This window comes from Abramis brama, assembly GCF_963993115.1.
Source record: "Abramis brama genome assembly, chromosome: 19".
In the NCBI taxonomy this organism is placed as follows: domain Eukaryota; kingdom Metazoa; phylum Chordata; class Actinopteri; order Cypriniformes; family Leuciscidae; genus Abramis; species Abramis brama.
Genome location: NC_139981.1, coordinates 7,359,881 through 7,387,380, shown reverse-complemented (window position 1 = coordinate 7,387,380; position 27,500 = coordinate 7,359,881). Strand labels below are relative to the sequence as shown.

Sequence of the window (27,500 nt, the reverse complement as noted above, 5' to 3'; positions counted from 1 at the left end):
CTGCCGCGGACGAGGAGCCCGGACTGGCTCGAGTTAGGGCGGACTGGTGGCGCCGGTGATCTCACTATGCAACTACGAACCGCTACGAACACAGAGATAGAGTCCGTTTGCGGCAAAGAATTTCAACGATGACAATTTCGCCTGGACGAAATCTCTGAATCAGACGAGGACATGGACGTTTGTGTTGTGAACTATCCTAGTTTCGCACCGCATATGTTCTGACTGAACATCCCGGTACCATGCAATAATTCACCTTTTCGAAAGAAATAAAAACGAGGAGTAATGCACTAATGAGTTCGCCAACTAACTAGACATTTTGTGTGAAATGAATTTCAAGCTCTGGTGGTAGCTAGCCTTGTAGACGGAAGAGTGATTTCTCTTATATGCAGATATGCGCTGTTCTGGATTAGTGGGAGTGGCTTGCGGAGCTGTGCAATGTGGTGCATTGTGGGAGTTGTTGTCTTTCATACAAATGCGTCCTGAAGTTATTTTTTGTCTTTCCTCGGTCACGAAGGCACCAAATTCAAAATTTATTTTACATTTCGACTACATATATGACCCACTTTCAATAAAAAACAATGTTCCTATGGGTGGAATGCCCCTTTAATTCCTCAGGCCTATTGGTTTACCCTTTGTTAAAGCCTTTTTTTTTTAGGCCTAAAGCTGTTATTTTATATGCTTGACTTGAAAATCAAAGCATTCATAAGACGGTGGTGGAAATATTGGCATTTTCTTACATTTTCATAGCAGGACTAGGAGGGAAGATTACTCAAAACCAGTGATGTGCATGATTTGCCCTATCCACCAGATTTTCACACAGTCTAGATTTATTTTAGGTGTGTAATGTAATGTTCATGAAATGATCTACTCAAAAAAAATAAAAAAAATAATTAACGTTGTTGATTATATTATATGAAAGGAAAAATCTGTAGAGTGTGAAACATACATATATTATTTGTCGTTTGGTTTAGTAACCAACATACTGGCATGCATATTGGCACATATTGCCTGCTGGTGAAGGATGCAATTGTAAAGCATAATCTTGGAGAATTTAGGGTAACCTTTAGGATAAAGTGTTTTAGTTTTTCTTATATAATTTTTTTTCTACAAGTAATTTGTCTAAAAGACTTTGACATTTCCCAAAATATCCTTTTATATAATATCATTTCAAGTTATCTTTTGTTCCACGAAAAAAATAAAATGATGACAGTGTTCATTTAAAAAAAAAAAAAAATCTTAAGAGCAATCTTTTTTTTTTTAAACAACATTTTTAAGTTTTTGTGGGGCAGCTAATAGTGTAGAAAAAGTAAGGCATTTTCACTTGTTAAGACATATGGACATGGAGACAGCTCAAAGTCATCCCATCTGTCAACACTGTAAAAGTGAACTGACTTTAATTTTATGGTAGAGTAATTTTGATGTTCACAATACAGACTTTCATTTTATTTTTCTTTACTCATGTTTAACTACTTATGACATGATATTTCCTCTCATTTATCTTCATGCATGCAGTGACAATTAATATTGTTGTAAATATCACACGTTACAGGGTGAAGCTGCAGAGAGAAATCAAGGTAATGGGTTTCTATCCATGCTGAAGTGTGTGTGTTTGTGTTTTCTCAATAACATATTATTAATGACACAGCGCTGGTAGGGAGAGAATTGGAAGCACACACACGGCTTACACATTTTCTCTTCAGATTGTGTTCAGGAAAGCTTGCTCTACAAGACAATTACATTACTCCCTGTGGATTTGTTTTCTCGCTGCTGTTTCACATGTAGACAGGCAGACTAATGCATGTGGAGAAAGAGCTTGATTGACCATTGCCAACAAACATTTGTTGAGAGGAGAGGCGATTTTTGATGTCATGTTAAATTAGTCATGATTTTCCTCCCAGTCTTCATGCTGAGAGAAATCTTGTAATATTAGCAAATGATAGGCCAGGCGTGTATAAATAACGGCATGGCTTTATTTATACCCATCATCAACATTAATTTGTTTTGAGCATAATAACTTCTGAGTGTAATTTCATGGCCAAACATCCACATGCTTAAGAGTTTTCACATGACCTGTAACATGTTGTTTTATTAGTTCCATTGACAGGTAAATCCCAAATAATGCCATTTTCAACTCATACTGAATCAATGTTAAAACATTAAATTTCAACAACAAGATAATATTTTTGTTGTTGTTGTTTTCTAGCCTTCCATTTTTTTATTGTCATTTGTATACATTCGTGACAAATTAATCTATTGAAGTAATTAAAAATGATTACATGTCAACAACAAAAAATCCATCTATTTATACAAATGTAGATTATATATATATATATATATTATTTGCATTTACATGACATTTATTTTCCCCTTTTTTATTCAACAAAGATTTTAATATATTTAAAAACTGAATGAATGGATAATGAAAAGTGCTTCAACTTTTCACCATTTAGATTGTTGTCCTGTTTTGTTCCAGTTCATTTCATATGGTCCAGTGGTGAGGATGTACAAGGATTTGTATTCTACAATTATTTCATTTAAAGGCAGGATAGGCGATATGTTATGCTGGTTGAAAGTCTCTTCACATCCTGATAGCAATCACTAAGTGGTCTATATCTATATCTATATCTCTATCTATATCTATATATATGGATATATCGTCTGTGGAAGGCATAGGACCACAAAATGTTCGTCCAAACATTGAATTCAATCCGAATGCAATGATACGATGTCTGCCTGTCAACGTATGTATTTCCATACCTCCGCGCAGACATCACACATCATCAGTGCATTTCATGCTATGTAGAGTTAGACAGACGTCAGTCACTGAACACCGCAAACGAAAACAGCAGCCACCTTTTACAGTTCCTCCTGAACCAAAACCACAAGCTTATGCTGCGTTCACACCATAACTACTGTAATTTGGAAGAGATGGAAGCTTGTGACGTTATATTTGGAGCGGTTCGTGACTCGAATTTATGTGTTTCAATGGCAACACTGTCAACGGCGAAATGAATCTGCAGCAGTCACGTGGCACAATTAGAGCTCTTTAAGTTGTTTACGTTCATTATTATTGTAATGTTATGTGCTTTGAGACATGAGGTAGTTTAACGCCGTCTCTCGTGATGCTTTTGTTTGCTCCCTGCTGTACGCGTTCATGTGTTTCGAAGGAGGCATGGCTTTGGAGACACTCTGAAGGGAGGGTGGGATCTTATGCTTTTCAAAGCTTGCCCGCTGTTGCAGCCTCTCCAAAAATTGTAACCCTACCTTTAATAATTCCATGTAGTATCACATTTAATATAAGGTCATATTTATTTATGCTTATTAATTGTAAAATAAGGACCAAAATACTGTTTAAAATGGAATACTTTTGGAAAGTTGACGTGTTATGCTTTGTGCCAATGACCCATTTTTAAGAACAGACTGGTCAAATATACCACTTCAGCTGAAAATGTGTGCCTGAAGTGAAATAATTGTTCTTCGAGACTTCTTTTTCAATAATCCGGGAGATCATTGACTTTTGTGTACATGCTCAATCTCAGTCTTCTTGTCTGATAAAAAGTAAATCAAGATTAGTGAGTATAAGTGCGCTCTATTAACACTAAGCAATTAGGCAGCTCCCAAGCGAGAGAGCTTAATGCCGTGCGATTTCAGCTATCTGATCGCACACATTTGCACAGACCACCAGTCGACTCCACCAGCTCAGCATTGCAGTAACCAGCAGGGCACAGGGGGATGAATCCCAGCTGACAAAATGGATAAGTCAATTGGATGAGGCTTACACAAATCTCACCACAGGGCCAGGGAGAGATGCACGCTAAAACAAATTAAAAGAGCGAACCGAGAGCATATTTTATGCTAGCGATTTATGATGTAGAGGATCCTCCCCTCTCTCCTGTTCCCTTAATGATAAATCATCATCTTCCAGAAGAATGGATGGAGAAGGAAATCAAAATGTCAGTAAGAGAAAGCAAAAAATGGCAAATGCGCCGTGCTTTTGTTGTTCCTCTTAAATTCTGTTAATCGCCTCAGGTAAAGATTAACTGCTGCTGCCAATTTAATTCAGCTTCAAATAATGCAACAAGGTCACTGTTTTCCTTTCGCTCTTTTCTCTCTCTCTCTCTCTCTCTCTCTCTCTCTCTCTCTCTCTAGTGCAGGATTGAGTTGTCATGTAGCTCTAATAGGCAGCACAGGGAATCATTAGTCCGGCTCAGCTCTCTGACTGATGGGCATTTCACTCCAATCATCTGGCCGTGCTCAGACGGCGCGGCACTATTGACACGGTGTCAGAGCTGAGAGAGGATGGCTTAATCAGCCGGGACACTCTCAGCATTGATTTGACAAGCTGCCGTAATGACCTTCTTGTTTTTGTAAAGGATCACTGTTTATCTGAGCTGGCACTGATGCACTGAGCATGCTGCATCGTCATGGAAACTATTATCATGGCCAAGCTGGGGCCTTGGAGGGCTCCTAAAGATGATGTCGAATGTGACTCGAGGGGGGTCGCCGTGGATGGGGGTGTGTTGCCACGGTGATAGCTACTCCTCCTTCTGACTGCTGTCTGTCCGAGACACGCGAAGGACTCCTGGAGAGACGGCGTTTTGAGTCAATATCCGATCCGAGGGGTGACTTTGACGAATAATAGTAGGATTCTCGCTAGAAGAAAAAAAATTGTCATGTTGAAAACAAACCCCATCAAGTGTGCAACACATTGATTGTTAAGTGTTCAATATTAGAAATTTCTCACTTTCACGTTCTCCACTGACAATCCACCCAGAAAATTGTTTTTGATTTTAGCACCTATTGATTTGCTAAATGGCCCATAATGGCCACTCGAATGTATTCATGTGGGAAAATACCCACCTACGCCCGACCTCGTCGGCTTTGATTGTTGAAGCCTCAGCCCTGATGAGACGAAACTCCGACCACCTCTCTGCATTTCAATAACGTGTGTGTTATGCTTTAATTCATAATAAGCAGCCTTACGGCGGCACCCGAGATGTTCTTATGAGTATATTTGGGGAAGGATCCAGGGATGAGGACGCTGTCAGGAGGATGAGTGTAATCAGCCCGTCCGCCCTCCACCCCTCCGCCTCCTTCCCAATCTCCCCCACAGCCCATGTGTCAGACAGTAAATATTACTGGCGTACTGACAGGCCTGGAGCCGTGACTCACCGTGTAAAATCGTTAATAAGCAGCATGATGGGGCCACTACATCCCAAGGTGAGATTGTAGGGGGCTGTTTTCATCCACAATTATCCAAAGGACAGCATGAAGTGTCCATGGCGGGATGATTTGTGAGCTGAAAACAAGAGTGCTTTGTCTCGGCAAAGAGATGAGGGCTTGGGAGCAGGCAAGGGAGATGGAGAGAGGTCAAACGGACAGGAGTGAGTTTCTGTATTACAAATCATTGGTCCTTACTGTTGGTTTGTAATGCTTAAAAAAAAAGTACAGCTGTTAATGCAGTAGGCTAGTATACAACCAGCAGCCATATCACCCTGTAGCCCAAGACTGGTTGCCCACTGAAGCTAAGCAGGGCTGAGCCTGGTCAGTACCTGGATGGGAGACCTCCTGAGAAAACCAGGTTGCTGCTGGAAGAGGTGTTAGTGAGGACAGCAGGGGTGCTCACCCTGTGGTCTGTGTGGGTCCTAACACCCCAGTGTAGTGACGGGGACACTATACTGTCAAAAGAGCACCGTCCTTCGGATGAGACGTAAAGCCGAGGTCCTGACTCTCTGTGGTCATTAAAAATCCCATGGCACTTCTCGTAGAGTAGGGGTGTAACCCTGGTACCCTGGCCACATTCCCTCCAATGGCCCTTGCCAATCATGGCCTCCTAATAATCTCCATCCACTGAATTGGCTCTATCACTCTCTCTCCTCTCCACCTGTAGCTGGTGTGTGGTGAGCGCACTGGCACCGTTGTACTGTGGCTACCGTCACATCATCCAAGTGGATGCTGACACTGGTGGTGGTTGAGGAGAGACCCCGACATGATTGTTAAGCGCTTTGGGTGTACAGTAGTACATTTGAAAGCGCTAAATAAATGCCTCATTCATTCATTCATTCATTCATTCACAACAAACCCAGGTCAGACATTTTGGACCCACTTTATACATAAGCGCAAATAACACTAAGTACTGTGTGTTTGTACCCAAGTGGGAGCTGATTATTTTATTGCCATTTATTAATACATTTTAGATATTAACAAAATATGAAGTGGTTAGAAGCAGTATAGATAGCAGTATAGTTTTGGTTGTGATATGTGGCTTGTTTCTGTTTTATTGTAAGAGACTGGGAGAATAAGTCTTGCATGGTTTCGTTCAGTAAACATACTGCCAAGTTAAATGGCTGATCAATCAATTTCACTCGAATCGATCTGAATCAGTTCAGCTTGCGTGCACACACAGGGAGCCACTTTATTGTAAATCAATCATTTTGAAAACATCTCACAAAGGGGCCAGTCCATACTAACAAGCCATAAATTTAAACCTACAGGGTGCCACCCTTATCAGCCTACAAATCAGGAGCGCAGCCAACATCTGTTCTGCTTCCTCCTCTTTATTTTGGCTTGGTGGGTCGAACTCAAATCTGTAGTTTTCAAAAGACAAGGCACGTAAGATCAGACTAATGAAAGGTTTGATAACACTCATAGTTTTTTCATAATCATAGATTGAGGGGAACACGTTTTGTAACTATAAAAGTGTGTCTTTGTAGATATAAAATGACTTGGAATTGAAATCCTCACATTCTTATGTAGGCGATGTGTGCAGTAATTAAATTGTGAGAGGGGTTATCCGTCATTGTAAGCACTTTTTTTTTTTATGTTAGCAGATGTTTGGGAAAAGGTGTGTTCTCTGCATCCAGTACACCCCGTTTCCTACATCACCACATATTTTTGGATTGTAACAATGTCCATTTGTCAAAGACGGATCGCCTAATTTCGAGTGTAAATCAAGTAATGACGCAATATACCAGTCACCTGTAGAACACAAATACATCAATTTTAATTGAGAAAATACAAAAAGAAACCATGTACAATTTATGTACAAACTTTTTGTACAAGACAGTATGTTTATCAGCAGGTTATATTTGACAGTCAGGTAGATCAGCTTCAGCACCATCAATTTCTTCACGTCTGGTAGTCAAATCAGTCATATTCTGCTATGAGAAACTCCTTTATCCTGTAATGAATATGCCAATAATTACATGTATATATGGATGTTTTGATTATTTATTGAAGTGGAAGAAAAGACAGCAACAAAACAGTAATCCATATGCAAGTTCAGCATGTTAAGACTTAATTCCCCTCCAAGTATTTATTCTGTTACAGTGTATTTTCTTTATACAGTTTCTAAAACTTAAATCTGTCCTTTACAGTAGAATAAAATAGCCAAAATATGACAGTTGTGTATTACATAGCACATCAGTAAGGTTGCTTTATATGTTACTTTAATTAGAACACTCTTGAATACAATGACAGGTGATCGAACTAAACATTATAGTCATTTCTACCCAGCATCCTTCAGCCATGGCTGTCCCCTTTTTTTGACTTTTACAGTATCAATAACCAAGGTGCTTGGATTTCAGCAGCTTGTATAGGCACATATGTCATATGCCTGTTTGAATGCCACTTTTCGCTCTAGTGGGTCTTACGCCGTTCCTCCTTTGGTTTTTTCCTGCACTGCCTGGCACTGTCCTGGCATGGAGGCAAGGATGGCTTGGATGTTCTCCATGCCAGTATTAGATGCCACAATATTCATCCACTGTTACAAACCAATGACTGACTGATGCTGGTAGACAGATACATTTCATGGCACTGTAGAAACTGAGATATGTGTACACTGTAGTATCTTCACAAGATGTACAAATAAATTGCATGATACTAAAACATTGCACATTTGTTGCAGTGGAGAAGAAAATATCAGTATCACCTCATACTACAAAAGGTAACACAAGAAAATGTAAGCCAGCTTTATTTTGTAGCTTTGTCATCAGGATTGCTACCTGAGTATGTGTGTTGAAAGAAAGAAAAAGGTCTGTAAACAAACCAGGTTTGACTATATGTGATTGTAATGGATTGAAATGCTGATGACAAAATGGAATGTTAAAACCTGATGGTTAATAATCCTCGAGAAGAAAGAGCTAGTTTGCTTTCTGCTTCCCTCAACGTGCATCTACACTTTTCTCATCAAATGAAACCTGCTGTCTTTACTGCGCCATCTGCCTTTGTAGTTTCATTACAGGAAAAGGACCTTACATAGAAGAAAAAAATATTTAAAAAAAATTGGACATTTAACTCCAATGGATTCCTTTTTTTTTTCAGGCTAGCAAGTATGTTGACAATCCAATTATACATACAGTTTACTCACATTAGTATTATTCTTTTTTTATTCATTTATTAAGAAATCTACTTGCTACAAAGTGTAACACCAATGTAATCACAATTCAGAAAATCACTTCAGGACCAAGCCTAATTGTCCAATAGACAAACAATAAAGCTGAGATCCTTTTACTTGAGAAAATAAATGTGGACTAGAACGGGCAGAATTTATACACCAGATTTATATTCTTTTGCTCAATGGGTGGACATGTGCTAATGTCTCTTTTCTTGCATCTACAATCATATGGCTATTAGCTCACTGCTGATCTGATCAAATTACGTTTGCACAAGTGCTTCAGCATGCTCTTCTCTTTACAGAGACCTAATTTAGGTCAAACATGGCTAATATCACTATAACTCTACCCTCATTACAGAAAGAGCAGAGCCCCTCCTCATGCACATCTCTGAGTTCATGTCTGTCTGAGGATCAACATCGCTTTACCTGGAATTACAGAAAAGTGTCATCAGTCATTCAATATATGGGTTTTCATCTCTGTTAGCTTATGAAAATGAAAGCATATATGCTGTTTTAGTAGTAGAGCTCAAAGTCCTTCAAAGCAGCCCATGTGAGTATCAAAGAGCACTCCAGATGGAAAGCTGAAATTGTACCGTTTTGAATCGGGTTCACAGATGTTTGACGTGTCCCAGTTGATGGTATGTGATATGTTGTGTTGTCAGGGGTAAAACTGAACTGCTGTGCACTGTAGCTATTACGATATCTTTAAGATACATTTAGAAATAAAGTTCTCTGATATGTATAAAAATAAGTACAAAATGATTACGCTCATGGATAAAAAATAAGTATGTACTTATGTATAAATCTGACAGAGCACTTGAAGCAAAGTTCAAAGGTCTGTGAAGCATATGTATCAGTATACGTTCTACTTTAAAGGTACAACTTAGTCGTGTAGCCTAGATAGAAGTGAGTGACGTTCAAATGCATTCAGTCCACAGCAAGAATCATCCACAAGTTACAACTTTGACTGATAATTGAACATTATGATTGAGCTTATGCATTCGGTCTAGAGTTTAAGGCATCACAGTTGGTCACAGGGAACATCCAAGCACTTTTCAGCCCCTGTGCCAACCCTGTGTCAGGCAGTGGCTACACCCAAAGGAGGAACCAATGATGCCCACTTTTCGCAATATGTGGCATTTTCAATTGTATATTTTTTTTATTTCAGCGTAAAAGCTCAATCATTGTTGAATTATCAGCAGGTGACAGTAGTGTTTCATTCAGTTGTATTAATAGCAGAGCCGCAGACGCAAACAAACATGTTATAAGCCTCGATCACAGACAGTTTCCCACATCAACAGTCATGTATGATGGAAAGACATCAACAGAAGTAGTGCATATCCTCAATGTATTGCCAATTCCGAAGAGCTACGTTGGGGACGACCATTTGCATTAGGTACAGCAAACGTTTCCATCTGTATACGTGCCTAAGTCTGTAGGGATGCAAATGGGCATCCTTTCCTGAGCCAAACGTTCAGGCAGCTTTCGGCACACACCATGCATGAATAAAGTCACGCAAACACCCGTTTCCTTGAACAAAGCCATTCGTTTAACAGCCTCAGCCTGTGACTTCAGCCCAAACTCAGAGGAGAACCGAGGGTAAGCTTTGACTCTTCTGTGAGCAGTGCTTGAGTTGAGTTATTACGCGGTAGTGCAAAATGAAATGGACGACAGATACGCAACTCAATCGGTGGGGCTAATCTTTGGGTAGTGTTTGGATGAAGTGAACGACAGTGACCCTCATCCTCCATTATAGCACCCTCTGCATGGAGTCAGGTCACGGCAGAGGTGAGATATTGCAAAGAATCACAGGAAGTACTATTTGTTTTCTTCTTTTGTTTGCCTGTTAACATAATTTCAAAAAGTGCTAGGGGGCTGTACAATCCTTACTTGATTGTCATTATGTACATCACTATGTATACATATATAAAAGTATGGAAGTAACATTAAAGGTATACACATAGGAAGTCCTTTCCAGTTCTCGATCGCTTCAGACCCTTGAGTCGAACAAGGGAAGGACAATGTGTCTCCATCATCAACAGTCATCATTTCGCAATTAGCGCTCATCTTTTACAGCAGGATGACCCAAGTCCCTCTGTGATGGTAAAGGCCGGGGATTCGTTCAACATTCATCTTCAACTTCTCGAATAGGTGGAATCAGACTGCTAGTGGATTTGTACTGATTTACTTGGTTGGCCATGTGAGTGCTCATGGGCTTGATTTGAATGTTCCTTGGGTATGCATTTTCTGCTTCATCTGTAAACCATCTCTTTTCTGTGAGACAGCCAGGCGGGAGAGAAGCAGAAGGCGAGAGAAACAGTGTTAATATCAGATCTTTAAAGCAATGTCATGCATCATTCTTTCTTTAAAAGAAAAAGAAAAAAAAGAATACCACGCTCTCTTTCTCTCTCTATACATGAACTTTAATTCACATTCAGAAAGACACAGGGTGAAACACACATTGTTGGATCTGGATTTCATCAGGCAGCAAAATGTACGGTATGTAAAAGCATTTACAGCCCTCAAACAAGGGTGTATTGTAGCCAAAAGGAATGACCCTATCAAGCCGTGTACCACGTACCAGTTTTCACGTGATCTGGTCTTTGAAATTAGGTGTTTTATTCTGAAATGTTTTCTACAAGGACTTAAGCAACGCGCAGGGCCAGCATCTGTCCTCATCATATTCACATTCTCCTAGGCGGTGTCATTTTCCAGCACTCCAACATTTCCAACTATTCCTCCAACTTGAAATGTGCTGCACACCTTGGAGTGTCAGGCTGCGACGGGCCACGGGGGGAAGAGTGTCACGGCGAAGTCGTTTGATGTAAGTGGAGCTGTGCCTGAGGTGGTGCAAGGAGTCAGCCACCTCGCTCCGTTCCCCTGAGTTTACTACTGATGCTGGAACTTACATCGCCTCGAGACATCCTGTGGCTCCGCAAGGGTTAAAAGAGCCAATTTCAGCAGCACAGGGACTCTCATCATGGTTCCCCTCTCACACGGATATTTGAGGTGAATTTAGGCTGAGAGCGGAACGTGAAACCACTTTCGCCTGGTTTGAGTGGGGAACTTTTTTAACGGACCAAAACTATGTTTTTCAGGTTGTACTGTATAGTAATCTTACTTCCATTAAAAGATGTTATTAGGAATATAGCAAAGCTGCAAATATGACAAAAGCCACCAATGCATCATTAACAATTAACAATATTGTGCAGACAGGTTAATCAACCAATATCTGGAGATTGCAGATTGATCATTTGTAAAACAAAATCTAAATACATTTAATGATAGAAAATTAATTAAAAATTAAAAATTAATTGAAATGAACATGTATTTCACACAATATTTATTCAAATTTTCAAATCAGAAGAAATATCTACTGTCAACACTATCAATAGATAATGCATTTTTTTTTAGCAAATATTATACAAAATACATGTTTTGTGAATCTTTGCAATAAATTTGAACAAGAATTTTACATTTAATAAACATTCAGATTTAACTAGTTATATTTACATATGTTAAGCTTTTTATGTAACTATTATTAATCAGTTCATTATAGGATTTAATTGAACGGCTTTGAAAATGATTCAGATTATATTATATGTATATTTTCCAAATACCATTTTTTTAATTGGATGACGTAACAAACAAATACATTTTGAGGAACTACCTGCAGAAACAATGTGCAGACACACTGACCTCTCACACAATGCAGTTTGTCTTAGAGAAAGAAAGAAAGAAAAACCTAATGAGAGGTAAATGAACAAGAGGAACTGAAATAAGTCAAGGGGACTACTGAGAGAGATCACTGGAACCTATCAGATGGACGGAGGTATAGAGAGAGGATGATAGTCAACCGCATGCAATGCTGGGATGGTCCTGAGCATGACAAGAGTTAGGCAGTAGCAGCAGCCATTTGCTTTCAGTTAGAAAGCAAAGGTGAAAAGTAGGCATGATTTTCTTGGAAAGTAAAATCAAAATCCCCTCTCATAACAGTGCTCCACAAAGGACAAAGTTATGATTAAAAGATCCCACAACAGGTGCTGTATCATGCAGAATCATTAACTTGCATACCTGGGCCCATTCTATTCATCCTTGTTGCACTTTAGAAAAAAAAGTGGTCTATGTAAGTTTTACAGTGTTTAAGGCAAGTAACAGAATAACTGACATCATATGTCTACATTTTTAGTCTGGTTAACATATTGTAAATTTAAAAAAATCATAACCATCTTCTTTATTTTACACTAATGGGGAATGATTCTTAAAAAAACTAAAACTAAAATGCTACTTAAAATATAAATTCAGTATTTAAGATTTACAAACTATTCAAAATACTTTTTTAAACTTCTTAATTTTTGTAGCTAGTAATAAAGAAAACAATAGATCTAAAGTAATCAAATTTTATCCAGATAGTACTGTAAAACTCTTTAAAAGAACATTTGCATCTCAAATCTCAAATATTAACTAATATAACCTACTTTTTTCTCTCACAGGGGGAATATATTACAAACTCTAAATCTTGTTGAATTACAACTTTTAGGGCACGCATCGTAACAGGCACTGAAATCAATGCAGGGTTTTACAGCATCCCATAATGCCTTGCAGCTCCTCCATTCTGGTGAGAGACAAGTCTCAACAACAGCTTCACGAAGACTGTATATGTAGATGATAAAGATTTCAAAACAGTACATTTTAAATGATCCACAATTAAATGATCCAAAATGCCACGAGAAATACACACCATAAGGGTTTCTGTACCTGCAAGGCATGTAGGGATGGTGTGAAACTATTTATGCTATGATAATGGCTCTATACCCTACCTGGAACATTAAAATAAAATCACTAGAGCATAACTAAAAATAAGCACAGAATAAAAACATGATGATGCAATTTGCAGTTCTCACACACACAAACACACAACAATGATTGGACAAACAGAAATGCAAGACATGAATTAATGCTGTTTCCTCACACAAAATAATCCATATTAACTACAGTATACACAATTAAGCTTAATAATGAATATTAACTAAAATTTTCTAGAGGTCTGCATTGGACCTGCAAATTTCATACCATTATTAATCATTCATATAGTTAACATTCCAAAATTAGGTTGATTGTGTCTGTAAAAGTGCAGCAGCGATATGCAGACTGATGCTGGCATGGTCCTGGCGATGTGGCGATGATCAAATGGTCTTAGAGCTCAGTGTGTGGTCAAGGCAAGGGCCACATGCACATTACAATGAAGCAAACTCACAAACAGTACAACAAACGCTGGGTACAAACGCACACACACACACACGCACACACACACTCACACACACGTCCTTTTTGTACGAAGTGTGCTAAAACCACAAAAGTTAACAAACGCACACATACACACTCTACTGGGTTAAAAAGAGAAATAAAGGCCAACTTACTTCTGTTTGTCACGGGCTTCACGGGCTTCACGTGCTTTGCTGCTGCGGTTCTGTCGGTTCGTGGCGGGGATGGAGTGAACAGACGAACTCTTCTTGCTGGATGAATGAGAGGAATGGGAGGAGTGGGACAGGCTTGCTCGGGACTGGCCCGCGTTGTGGTCGAACTGCATCAGACAGAATATCAGGTCCGTGGGCACCAGCTCAAACTCATAAGGCGGGTTTGTGATGACATATCTGTGCACATGGAAAAATGACACTTCAGGGATATCATGTAGGAGGAAATAAAGCATTTAGTTCACTTGTTTTTATTTTTAATTTTATGATGTTTGCCTTTTTGCACTTACAATAATATTAAACAGGTTTAAATATTAAGTGTGTATTTTTAAAAAACAACAACTTTATCCTACTCCAGCTTTGTGTGGATAAAGAAAAAACAGAAAAGAAAGAAAGAAAGAAAGAAAGAAAGAAAGAAAGAAAGAAAGAAAGAAAGAAAGACCATATACGTAGACCATAGACTCACGACTATCAGATACTATCAAACTATTTGAATATATTCTATAATGTAAAGTATTCCTGTGACGGTAAAGCTGAATTTTCAGCATCATTACTCCAGTCTTCAGTGTCACATGATCCTTCAGATTTCATTCTAATATAGGTGCTTATGAAACATTTCTTATTATTGTCAATGTTAAAAACAGCTGTGCTGCTTAATATTTAGTTGGAAACTGAGATACATTTTTGAAGAGATTCTTTGAAGAATAGAAACAGCATTTATCTGAATCTTCTACTGATTCTCAGTAGCTGGGTAAGCGTGCTATTTAAGCTAAGTAAACACAAGTGAATAAAATACGTTTCTGATCATCCTCCATGTCGCATCAGCCTTATACATCTCATTCCTCAGTAAACTCTTCTGCTACAAAGAGCTCTGTTATCAGCTCCACAGTGGAAAATGAAACCATATCTGCACTGGCTGGGCCGGATCAGCACGGACTAGAACAGTTAAGCAATGAGAACAGTTTGGCACAATGGTGGAAAAGAGGCTATTGTAAATGTCTTTATTGTCACTTTTGAACAATTGTATGTGTCCTTGCTGAATAAAATGATTGATTTCTTTAAAAAAAAAAAAAAAAAAAATTGTGTATCTTATAAGCAAGCATAATCTTGTGAAGATTTGTGTCAGGTGTTCTTCTATGTTGCCTAGGTAGGGAGCTCACTAGGTGCTGGAACTGAGTTTATAGGAATAATGTAGGCTTCACTAAAGCTGGATTACAAGCCTAGTGAAATAAAGGACTAAAACTACTGACACCGAGGTTAATAGGTAAAATGGATAGCTCACCTTTTTGTGCACTGGCTTGGTGCACCTAAATGTGCATCTCGCAATCTATAGATTCCAAAGCACAGCATGTTGTACGTTTTTAATGCTTTACAAAATAAGTCTCCATAGCAACCACCATCCTGAAAAAGAACACAAAATAGTACTTTAAGTGTTCATTCATAACATTTAAATCAACTTATGCTTATTTCAGGCATGACAAAAGCAACTTCAGCAAGTGCAAGAGCAAGTGTTGTTTGTCTCATTCTCAGCATTTGTATCCTAGTACAATGTCTACACTGCTATAATGAAATGTGTTGCATTCTTACTTGGATACAGAAATATTATGATTTAAGGCAACATTATTTTTCACCCACAGACTTTGCGTATTCAGCTCGTTCACTTTGTATTAGCGGGCAGGGGAGGCGTCGGACGGGGAACGAGCCCTGTTGGGCAAAGTGCCAAAACTTGTCAGCTCCTCTTAACCATCCACTTACCCCCAAGTCTGCGAAGGGCCCATCGTATAGGGCCAGCTGGGCGACCCGACACCTGTCCCTGTTAGCCAGCGTCTGTGGCGTGCTGTAGCCACCTCTCAGCGCGTTCTCCTCAGCCAACAGGCCCTCCAGCTCCGGAGTGGCGCCTCCCGTGACCAGCGTCCGGATCAGGGTGAGGATATTATCATTGAAGTATGTCTGCCAAGATAAAGAAGAGGATCCGGACGTGAGCACCATTAGAGTCACAACTCAAGACAGTCAGGAATTTGGAGCTGTCCTGAGCACTGTTATCTAGACCCTGATCTGTCTTTTCGCATTTCACTCCCTGGGAAGGGAAGAGACACGGGAATGCAATTACGCCAGCTGTTGTTGTTGTTGTTGTTGTCGTCGTCTCCTCCCCATGCACATTCATTTTGGTAACACCAGCCACGCTTAACAGGGGAGCGTTTTGCACACGAGGACATTTTAATTATCATTATTGTTGCTAATTGTAGATTAGATACAATGAAGAATAGATAACACAACAAGTCGTGGACATTTTTCTTGTACAGTGGAGTCCAGAGGTCTGAGACCACTGGTGCATTTTTCTAACAGTTTGAGAGAAATAGTTAGATTCAGAGATCTGAAGCCATTCAGCTGCGCACAATTTCAAGATCATTTGCGATTTATAAATTTCACATCTGGAAGAGAGGTTCGTTCTCTGAATCTCAAGTACGCATATTTGAGAAATGATCGCAAAAACAAATGTAGGACGGTTTCTATAGACTGGGTAAACCCAGCCCGATCTGTCGGCGATTTGATTTCACCCTGCAGCTCAGGCTAGAAACCTGTACAATCTTCTATCCTGCTTCCGTTACAAATTTGCGGGGACCAATCACAAACTGGCTTATCCACCTGGCACGCTATTGGCGGGTTTAATCCAATCCAATTCCTTTTAACCTCTCGACGATGCTCAATGGCTACTTTAGTTTAGCAAACAAATCGCTCGAGTGGGTATAAATACCACTCACTTTCATGTTTTTTGGCATCGAGCGATTTTTGTCCAGTATTGCGCCTCAAAATACAGAGCAGACTCCCCAGACTAATGTTCAATCTTAAAAGATTGAGCTTGGTCTGGCGAGAGCCAGACTACGTTTTCTATGCAACATTTTATAAATGAGGCCCCATATGTTTAATTAAAAACTGATGATTCATGATATCTGGCATTGGTTAACATGGTCAATGTTACAAATTGATTAGTGACCTACAAATATTTATTATTCACTTCATTTCATTTATACACTACAGTTTGGGGGTGGTAAGAGTTTTTATGTTTTTAAAAGAAGTTGAAAGAGAATTTGACCAAAAACAGTAAAACATTAATATTGTGAAATATTAATACAATGTTTATAATAACATTATAATAATAAAATGTCATTCATAAAGCTGAATTTTCAGCAGCCATTACTCCAGTCTTCTAATTTCTAATTAAAATAGTTTCTAATTATCAACATATTTTTGTGGAAACCATGAGAGAATTTTTTCAGTGAACAAAGTTCAAAAGACCAGCATTTATTTGAAATTTAGTAGCTTTTGTAGCTTTCGTGTAAATATCTTTACTGTCACTTTTGATTATTTGAATATGTGCTTGCTAAGTGTTAATTCTCACTGACCCCACAATTTTTGACAGTAGTGTGTTCTACATGTTTTAAATCCAAAAACTTTTGGTAATGATTAAAGGTTTAAATAAGATTTTGTATCTTAGACTTTAAAAGCGATCTCTGACTTGTGGACCCCACTGTATCTTGTCCATCAAATGTTCTTCAGTGTCACTGATGATAAAGTTGTTGAATGATTAACGTGTAAAAAATATAAGATTCTACTAGGATCATGAGGTCGTTTGTTTGAGCACCAGAGGGCTGTGTCGCCGTGAGCTTGCGCTAGAGTGACACCTCTCTGGGCCCCTGACAGCAGCATTCAGCCCAATGATGGATGAGAGCTGTCTATTAGCAGGCTTCACCTTTGTCCACAGTGAAATGCACTTGAAGGCTGCTTTGTTCTAGCTTCACTCAAAGTGAAAGCTACTGGAATTAAGCCATCATATGGATAAGGGGATAGCAGCGGTCGTAGGTGGTGAGGGGGTAAAAGCTGTAAAGAAGAAGAGAGAATGAGGGGAAAAGGAAAAAAGGTATCTTTCCTAATCTACCCAAGATGACATTGTTAGGAGATTAGAGCTCTTGGACCCCAAAGCAGCCCACCTTGCGTGTCAAGGCATACCATTAAAGAAAACTTGAGCACTTACCTTGTTAAAAGATCTAATAAGACTCTTGAAAGTTTATTTCATGACACATTATATGAGGAGTCTTGGCAACAACTTTCCTTTTGATGTCACCGCTGCTGACAGTGCTGTCTGATCAATGTGGCATTTCATTTACCAACCTCTGCCTACTGGTAACGTCTGAGCCCTACATCTAAAGCACTGCACAGCCGGAGGATGTCTCTTTCCTATACATTATTTCAGAGGATTAGCTGTGAGACATGCCTTCATGTAATTCTATATGACATGCCATGATGGGAGAGAAATGACTGTGCACCTTTTGACAGGTTGCTTTGTTCACCAAATCACTGGCTGCTTTTGAATGCAAACGGAAAGATCATCTGACGCCTAGTAGATAGTATGAAGGATCCTTCACACAATTAAAGGATCTAAATCGACTTATTCAGCAGGGATAACTTATTTAAAGGATTTATGTATGCTAATCTGTTTAAAGGAACTCAAATCAGTAAATAGGTGTCAACGTGGCAGCTGTTTAGCCACTAACTCACCGCACTCATCAGGGAGTCCAACACGCTGACTGCGAAGGCAGTACCACAGGCAAACGGTTGGGTCAGATACAGCTCCGTATCTGGGTCGTCATCATCGTCTTGGTCCAAAAACTGAACGTTGGAGTCATTTACTGCAGTAGAGAGACAGAAGTTTTACATCTGTGCAGAAGAGACAACCAATGTCCTGCAAATGGTGAAGTGGTGTGTCTCACCAACCATTGGTAAATGGGTCCATGAATACAAATAAACAATGAGCATAAATAAATAAAAAATTGCATGCACGTCAGTGGGCATGCATTCTGGAGATACATATATATATTGAAATATTGATATCTGCACAATGCAGTGCCCAAAAATGGTGGAATCCAACTTGAAATGAAAATTCTGTCTTCAATTACTCATCCTCATGTCATTCCAAATGTGTATTATGAAAAATATTGAAATTTAAATCATTAATCACACAAAAACATTTTTACAACCCAACTACACTTGGCACGTTCACGAGAGAAGTCGTGCTGTTTGATCTACAAATGGATCGTTCTTTTGAGTCAGATCTTGTCAATGACTTGTTTGGTTCTACTTCTCAAAACTGATCTGCACGATTTGCTCATGAATCTGATGCAATGATCTAGTCACAGCCGTTAACAGATCACAAGAGGGGAAGATTATCGGTAGATAATGACTTAAATTTATATCTGTTTCTCAGACAAAACTATTGAATGATTTCAGAAGATGTGGAATATAGTGTACAAGTATTATGACCGAACCTCATTAAGCTTCTTTATCCTTTTTGGAACTTGAAAGCCTTAATCCCTATTCATTGTAATTGCATGGAAAATTTCTCCTTTTGTGTTGCACCGGAAAAAAGAAAGTCATACGTGTTTGGAACAACGTGAGGGTTTATGAATGATGAAAGAATTGTTATTTTTTGGGTATACTATTACTTTAAGTGATGCACAATTGCCAAAATGCCATTGTAGAGTAAGAGAGAACTAGAATTTAGGTCCACTTATATAAAACAGCCAGCTTGGTATCTTTGGTTGGACAGCAGAAGCAGCCAGATTGCTTTAAGGCTATTGTTTATGGTCTCAGCGGCCAATGTATAGAGACAATGCTCTGAAATCCCGTTCGGTTTGAACACAGCCTCACACAATCTTTGTTTCACCCCCTTTCAAAATCTATGCTTCAGAGATTAGGGCCAGCACCAAAATAAATAAATAAAAATAAACAGCTTAAAGCAAGGTTTGATCTGGATGGGTTTTTTTTTTCTAATTTGATTTCTTCCCAGACTTCCTGTGAGCTAAGGAAGAGAAATGTCAGTCTTTCAGACAGGCCACTGATGAAAAGGAGCCCGGGCCAGAGAATTGAACTGCAGGGAGATGCTATGGAAACAGCCACAAGGACAGACTCACATGATCAAAGGCCTCTGAGAAAGAAAGAAAAAAAATCCTTAAAAAGGCCAAAACAAGACAGTCAATTTCAACCAGAACTAAGGATAAAAATGTGTTCAAAGTGATGCCATGGGAGCAGGCCTCAGCTGCAGTGAGAGAAATCAAGACAAGCCGATGAAGGAGGCAGTGCATCAGAGTAGCGGAGGACAAAGGCGCAGCTTACCCAGTTCTGTTATCATTTGTATGTTGGTTCCACTGTTTTTTTCCTGACTGAATGAAACCAAAGGCAGTAGTTTGCCAGGCTTAGCTAATGATGATAAAACAGTGTTGAGGGGAGACAGTTATTGAAACAAGTTCAAAGCCAGAGAAAAAGAAAGCATAAAAGAGAGTATCATGTCAAGAGTGGGATTAGAAATCTAAAGGTACAGCGTCAGGATGAAGCGCTTCTGTAAGAACTCCATGGAACAGTTCAGCCGTGTTTGTTCATGATAACGGGGATGTTGTGCAAGCTTAGGTATCTACTGCACTGCAAATAGGGGAAAGATTACTATGAACCATTTAGAACAGAAAAACGTGTAATGTGTAATCGCACATATTCCAACACTGATACTGCAGGCCTGATTTACCAGGAGCTCCACTGACAGTCAATGATTCGCTTGTGTAGAGAACTGAATATGTCCGGTTTGCTGGCAATCTGCTGATAAAGATGTGTTTAAAAAAGTAACTGTGAATTATGTTTAACTGAATTTTACGCTACCTTTACAAAAAAAAATTCTAACTGCAAAGAACTTCTAGTTAAATTATTACAGCAAAACCTCAGTATCAGTTTGATCCACTGAACCGATGATCCATATGAGTTCTTTAAATGGCTGATGGTGATACCGACTTCTAGATAGTGGCCGATAGCCCATATATTTATTTATAATGATGACAAGAAGACATACATTTTACACAGTGTATTATATAACAACAACGTACGTGTGTGTGTGTGTGTGTGTGTGTGTGTGTGTGTGTGTGTGTGTGTGTGTGTGTGTGTGTGTGTGTGTGTGTTTTGCAGGCTGCTTTTATTTGATCAAAATACAGTAAAAGCAGTAATACTGTTAAATATTATTACAATTTAAAATTTAATTTTTAATATATTTCAAAATGGAATTTATTCTAAATGGAATCATTACTCAGCATCATTACTCCAGCCCTCAGTGTCACACGATCCTTCAGAAATCTTTGTTTTCTTTTATACTTTAAAGAATAGAAAGTTCAAAAGAACAGCATTTATTTGAAATAGAAATCTTTGGAACATTATACAAGTCTTTACTGTCATTTTTGATCAGTTAAATGTGTCCGTGCTAAATCAAATTATTTTAATTATTTCTTTCAACAACAAAAAATTCAACCTAACCTCCCACCTTTGAATGGTAGTATATATTATCCATTGATTTTGATCCATTGATTATCCATTGACAATTATAAATTAAATTGAGTATTAATAAACGACATGTACTTACTACAAGGTTAGGTTTAGAATTGAGGTGTGGTTTAAAGTTAGTTACATGTAATTTATAGTATTTACTATTGTAACTACATGTGACGTGTAACAAGGAAACTTTATTCCATTACTTCCGTTACTGACTTGTTCCTCAGAGTCAGTATGTAAATGCAGTTACACTTTATTTTAAGGTGCCGTTGTTACACTGTAAGTATACATTTAAGTAATGAGCAATATTAAGTAACTACATGTACTTACTATAGGGTTAAGGTTTGGTTTGATTTAAGAGTAAGAGTAATCGCATGTAATTTTGTTAGTTATTTATAATTATTACTATAGTAACGGTATGTAACATGTAAAAATGACACTAAAATAAAGTGTTACCGTAAATGCTAAATGTTTAGGTCTTTTAGTGCTTTAAGAATAACTCTTCTCCATTTTGAGTTCATTTTGAGAGCACTTCAAATTTCCTGTTAGCCATGATTATCTGAGTAGCTTAGGAAAACAATATGTGAATATTTATTTAAGAAATAACCAATTCACATCACGATAAACAAGTGGCAATTTATGTTAACTACACTTTTAGCATGTCTACAATTCTTCTATTATTAGATTGAATATCCAGCATTTGCTTCTTGAGTTACAGAAGGACACTGTCAAGAGGCTGAAAATATCCTCTCAACACAAAGTCAAACTCTAGCTTTTAGATTAGTCATTGTCAAGTATTAGTCAATGTCTTTAAGGACACATGACATGGTGAGCCTTTATATAAGATTCTAATGATTATACTTAAGTAAAATAAAGTTATTTTTTATTATTATTTGTTTCACCTCTACCAATATGGAAATGCCAGCAAACCATTAGTAAACCAGGCCCTGTGTGTCCCAGATGTAGGACTTTGTAACTCCTCAGGGAGGAGGACTTCTGGATCTAATGTATGTCTTAGCAGAACATATGTGTATGTGTGAGGAGCGTGTTTTGAATGAAGTTTTAAGTGTCTGTAAGGCCCATTCTCTTTCGCAGCCTTTCTGGTGTAACACGCTGTAATTGGGTCAGTGGAGAGTTGGAGCGGCCGGTCTCTGGTGCTTTAGTGCCCTCTGAGATCTAAAACTTTCATGAGTCCCCCCCACCATGGGAATAGTGCCACCCTCATTGTTATTTATAAATGAATCCATTTTGCTACTACATGCTTTTTTTCTCTCCCTGTAAGTCTAGGTCTCTTCCAGTGCATTAAAGGCACAACTGGCGAGGACGCGACTTTGACCCAGTCGGTGAAATATTCAGGTGTGCCATTACACACATCACAGACACATACTTCATAAGAAACACATCAGTGTGACTTGATAGGGGAGTTTAGATTCTAATCACACTTGACTTTGACATGTCAGCAGTATGACTGCAGTTGCGTCTCACCGAGTTCAGTTATGATCGGGATGTTTGATCCCGTGGTGACGGATGCCTGCCGCACTAAGCCGTGCACTGGACTGTTATCTGGAGATGACCTATCCATCCCCGGAGGTGTGAAACCTGGAAGAGAAAGAGGAATGAGACTGTCAAATTCTCTACTCTGCTTACAGTGGCAAAAAAAAAAAAAAAAGGTTTACAAAGGTGAGATTAGATTATTGAAGATTTTCTTTGTACGATTCTAAATGTACTGAACATACTGTAGAGTTTGTGGTGGTAGGATACAAGTGGACTGTCATGCTAGTCTAAAACAGTGAAATATAGATCATCCGTTTCTAAGGGTCAGCTCAGGTATATTTAGCATTTGCTGCCTTCCATCAACCAGCAGGTATAAATTTTATATGCTGTTCATTTTGTTACCGTAAAACTGGTGAAGTGGATCCTGAAAACCTTTTATGCGAAATGCCATGAAATACAAGCAGGAGTGACAAGAGTATGAATTCACATGACTTGACACTTTTGCATTTCCTCAAGCTGACAAGTAAACACTTTAAATCAGTAATGCTATATGCATAATGCATTGGCCCTGTTTTGACATCCATCGACTGGAGAAAAATGCAAGCGTATAGTTTTTACAGTGACACACATAATGCAGGGAAAAGATTCAGGTCGAAGTTTTCAAAGGCCTGCAGAATTCTGTACAAGAGGTTGTCCTTTTCAATGGGGAAGTTCAATAGACTAGCTTTCTTTATAGCTCTTAACAAAAGAATACACAACAGAGAGAGAGACTAAGACTTTGTCTTAAATGTGCAGAGAATAATCACGTCTCCTGTTGTGTGAATTGTGAAGACATCAGATATGCAGTGACAGTCAGAGTCAACCATCTGGCATTCTGAATAACATATTTGCTTCAGCTTATAAATAAGAGCAATTTGGATGCTGATACACAAGAGCGATAGTACTGTTGATTGTATTTTTTCAATTCAATGACTGCATATACATGCACGAATATTATTATTATATCAGAATTTGGTCATATTCTCTCATTACCATATTAAGTAAATATTCTGATCTCTATAAAAAATGAATAAGACAGCTGGTATGTGCCTGTATGTGCCAGAATTTTGGGTCAGAATATTCAGAATATCCACTGAAACTAAACATTAATTCATATTCGAGCAACTCCAAACAAAGATAATACTAAGTGATAGTAGATAAAGACAGTTGTGAAGTCAAGCAATAGTATTGAGGAACATCTCCAATATTTCCAGAAGAGATAAATATTGTGCATGTTATAGTTTCTGATTATATTTATACAGGAATATGTCAATAGAATTTAAACACATTAAAACGGTCATATCTTTTAAAAAGTGGAATAAAAAGTAGTAATCCAGCAAATTTTCAAGACCAAGTCTAACCACATCTCACTTGGTCTTGTGCAACTTTGTGTTTATTGTTGCACATCGATCACACTTCATAAAGTTATTCGCCCTCCACTCAGACCTTAAAGTGATGCTATAAATTCTGCTTTAGTTTGTTGTTTTCAACCGTAATGCATTATGTAGCCTGGACTTTGTGTACTTTATTCAAAGACGCCTTAAGCACTGATAGCAGTGTCCTGTGTAGTACTTTCTCCTGGCAAAAGGCTTGCTGATTTATTCAATAACACCTTCTGTGCAAGTTTAACAAGCCGCACTGAAACGGCAAGGAGCTGAGGGCAAGAATATTTACCATGATGTAAATGTATGATGTAATTTATTACACCTGTATCTCATTTTTTTAAACATTTATATGGTTTATTTTATTTTATCAAAGAAACTTTAATCATGATGTGTAATTATGTAACAAACAATAATAATAAAACTACATATTTGCCAAGTTGGAAGTACAATCTGGGGGGAAAAAACATGAATAATTTGTTATTTTTATTGCAGCAAAAGTTTACTTGGGAATAAACGGAGAACAAGAAAATGTTCATTGCGGGATAAATTATGTTCTAATACACTGTTTTAATTAAATAAATCTTTATTACACAACATTGCTCTGCTGTTGATCATGCCAGATGTTGAGTTAAACTAATTGAGAGATTAGTAATGACCAAGCACTCATGGAATTTGTGCACAGACTAGAAATCAGTCACAAATTTCTACACATAATATTTTGGCTAATTTGATTATGCGTTCAGTCACTAATAAGGTTGAAGTACTTCAACTCCACTTTGAAATCAGAATACCTCAAAATCAGCATAGACAATTCAAACAGATTTATTCCAGGCCTGGTAATGACGTTTTCTTCACGTGCACAAAGAGTATGATTACCATCTATTATTATCCATAGCAGAGGGATGTGCTCTTCCTCAACACTACACACTGTTCAGCGCGAGCCTTTGGGACAATATTGGACACATTTAATCTGAAAGCTGTCATTTTGAAGCTTTAAATCCATCTTTCTGTGCAAAAAGTAGATACTCAATAATGGTTGAAATGTTAATTGTTGTGGGCCAGCTTGTGCGGTGTGTATAATTTACGTAATGAAGAGCAGCTGAGAGAGTGAAGCTGCTGATTTGTACAGTCTGTTTAATGATGATGAATCCTGATGGGCACAAGAGGGTTACATGTTTATCTGAATGCATAAACAATCTGTTTGAGTCAATTTGTCGGCAAACAAATCTGCTGCGGTCCACCAATTGGAGGCAAATTTGCAATCTGCATAAAAACGTTAGGGATGTTTTTTTTTTCAGAGCTTTGAATACAGGGGAAAAATATAATTCACGTGCTCAGAATTGCATGCATTTTCCAATAATGGATATACATATGCATGGAATCCAAATTCTTCAATGTATAACAGTCTTTAGTTTCACAGACATTTAATGTTTGCATAAAGCGTCTAAATGACTGTTTAATTGTCTTTCCTAATGCACAAACATTTGAAATGTCAGTCGTGCTTTTATTCTTTGATAATTCATGCCTCCCCTTGTTTTATTAAACCATTTGGGCATATAATTGGACCTTGTTGTCTTTGAAAGCACACAATAAAGTGCTGGTTTCACAGTCTAAAGCTCTTGAGAGGTATTCTCTATGTGCTGAAGTATTCTTGGCCACTCCTTACCTTGGGAATTAGCCTGCAAGACCCCAATGCTGTCATCAAACTGCATAGATTTGATGTTAAGAGACGCCAAGATGCATTCCTTGTCCTGCAGTGAAGCATCGTCGATATTGTTCTGATTGGCTGACAGGATAACGCACATGTCGCAGAGGTTGATGTTGACGGCTCTTAAATCAGCTCGACTTAATGGCGTACCCTTCAGCGGAGAGAGAGGAAAAAGAGTAAGAAAGAGAAAAACAAATTAAAGACGGCACAGAGCTCAGGGAAATTAGTTAACAAGTATTTACTTTTCTAAAGGCAGTGACATTCAGCTGATCTAACTATGCGCTGAGGGAAGAAGAAATGTAGTCTAATCTAAAGGCTAGCCTTTGCTGATGGCAGCTTTTTGGCTTCGTTTTTCATACTCAGTCAAGGCGATGCTAACAAGCACTAGAGCAGGAAGCAAAGCCTGAGATTCACACGACCCACAGGAACCTGCCGCCAGAACATCAACACTTGAAAACAAATTGTGGTGGCGCTATTCCATGCAAAGAGCTTGTAAAAGGGAACATCTGCTGCAAAATAAGGTCTTACTCCTTGAGTCACATGAATGCATAACGTTTAGACAGCTTGTTTTCTCCAGGTGTAAAAGCTCTAGGCTCATTTACAATGCATGTATACTCACAGGTAAGATGGAGACTTTGGGGAAGTTGTGAAGGGTTTCCCACTCTCTCCTCAGATAATCTAATGAGCCCACAAACACAATGGGCTTTAGCTCGTGGTAATGGAAGTTGCTTGCTCTCAAAGGCATCACCAAGTTTCGAAGCCCCACTAGAGCTGACGTGACATCTCCGAATATACAGACTACTACATGCCCACTTAAAACCGTCATGGAGGCCTCGCTGCGTGTCTGTGGTGAAAAAGACAGAAACAAACAAGACAGTTACAATCTCGTCAGCAAGAATGGAATAAGACCTCATATACTGCCACTTGATTACTGGGTAAATATATAATGCACTTGAAAATGCCACTCAAAATGGCATATTGTAATAATGAGCATACATATGCACAATTCTAAAATGTACAATGGCTTTAGTTTCATAGATATTTATTTAATGTTGACTAGTAATTGTGTCTCTAAAAGTGCAAATATATGAAATGTCCATTGACTGTACAACATACACACAAACAAAACATGTCACACTTCTCAAATACATTCAAAACTAGAGTGACCTTGGGTACTTTGAGGAATCATCAGTGATTTCTGTATAATTATTTTCAAATTGTGCTACATGACAAATTTATAATACTAAAAATTATACACATTTTATTAATTGTTTATTATTTATTAATCTTATTATTATTTTTCTTTTTTATTATTATTTCTCATATATATGACGTTCATTTAGTTTTGTGTGTGTAAAAGAACATAATATTATTATGTTTTCCCTTAAAGTAAGTAAAATAAGATTTCATAAATGCGAGATTTAATAATACTTCTGCTTTTGAAACGCTGGATTCAGCATTAAATTTGAACATGATTGATAATGAAATGAGATGTGAACAATTTTTGTGTTTTTTTGTTTGTTTTCAACTGGACAAAATCAGTGCTATCATAGTGCTACAAGAACATTGCATGATCGTATCATATTATATGATGTAAATATGGTATTATTTCACTCTCAATTCTTAAGATTGCACTCAAAATG

The 27,500-nt window shown here is 38.2% G+C and overlaps 1 protein-coding gene across 11 annotated transcripts in view; it reads right to left on the bottom strand.

Annotated features, from left to right (window-relative positions):
• Positions 1–6,981: 6,981 nt before the first annotated feature.
• Positions 6,982–27,500, bottom strand: part of kcnma1a (potassium large conductance calcium-activated channel, subfamily M, alpha member 1a) — a 182,664-nt gene continuing 162,145 nt past the window's right edge. For 4 of the 11 annotated variants that reach the window (XM_084092677.1, XM_084092681.1, XM_084092680.1 and 1 more), the window contains 10 exons: positions 26,477–26,701; positions 25,816–26,008; positions 22,717–22,830; positions 20,041–20,124; positions 18,427–18,557; positions 15,625–15,819; positions 15,152–15,270; positions 13,816–14,049; positions 12,470–12,498; positions 9,561–10,669 (listed from right to left, as the gene is read on the bottom strand). In XM_084092677.1, the coding sequence (XP_083948803.1) occupies positions 10,518–10,669; positions 12,470–12,498; positions 13,816–14,049; positions 15,152–15,270; positions 15,625–15,819; positions 18,427–18,557; positions 20,041–20,124; positions 22,717–22,830; positions 25,816–26,008; positions 26,477–26,701 (1,476 nt within the window). In that variant the 3' untranslated portion in view covers positions 9,561–10,517. Of the gene's footprint in view, positions 10,670–12,469; positions 12,499–13,815; positions 14,050–15,151; positions 15,271–15,624; positions 15,820–18,426; positions 18,558–20,040; positions 20,125–22,716; positions 22,831–25,815; positions 26,009–26,476; positions 26,702–27,500 lie in introns of all 11 variants that reach the window. The other 7 variants (XM_084092683.1, XM_084092684.1, XM_084092685.1 and 4 more) reach the window with 3 other exon arrangements.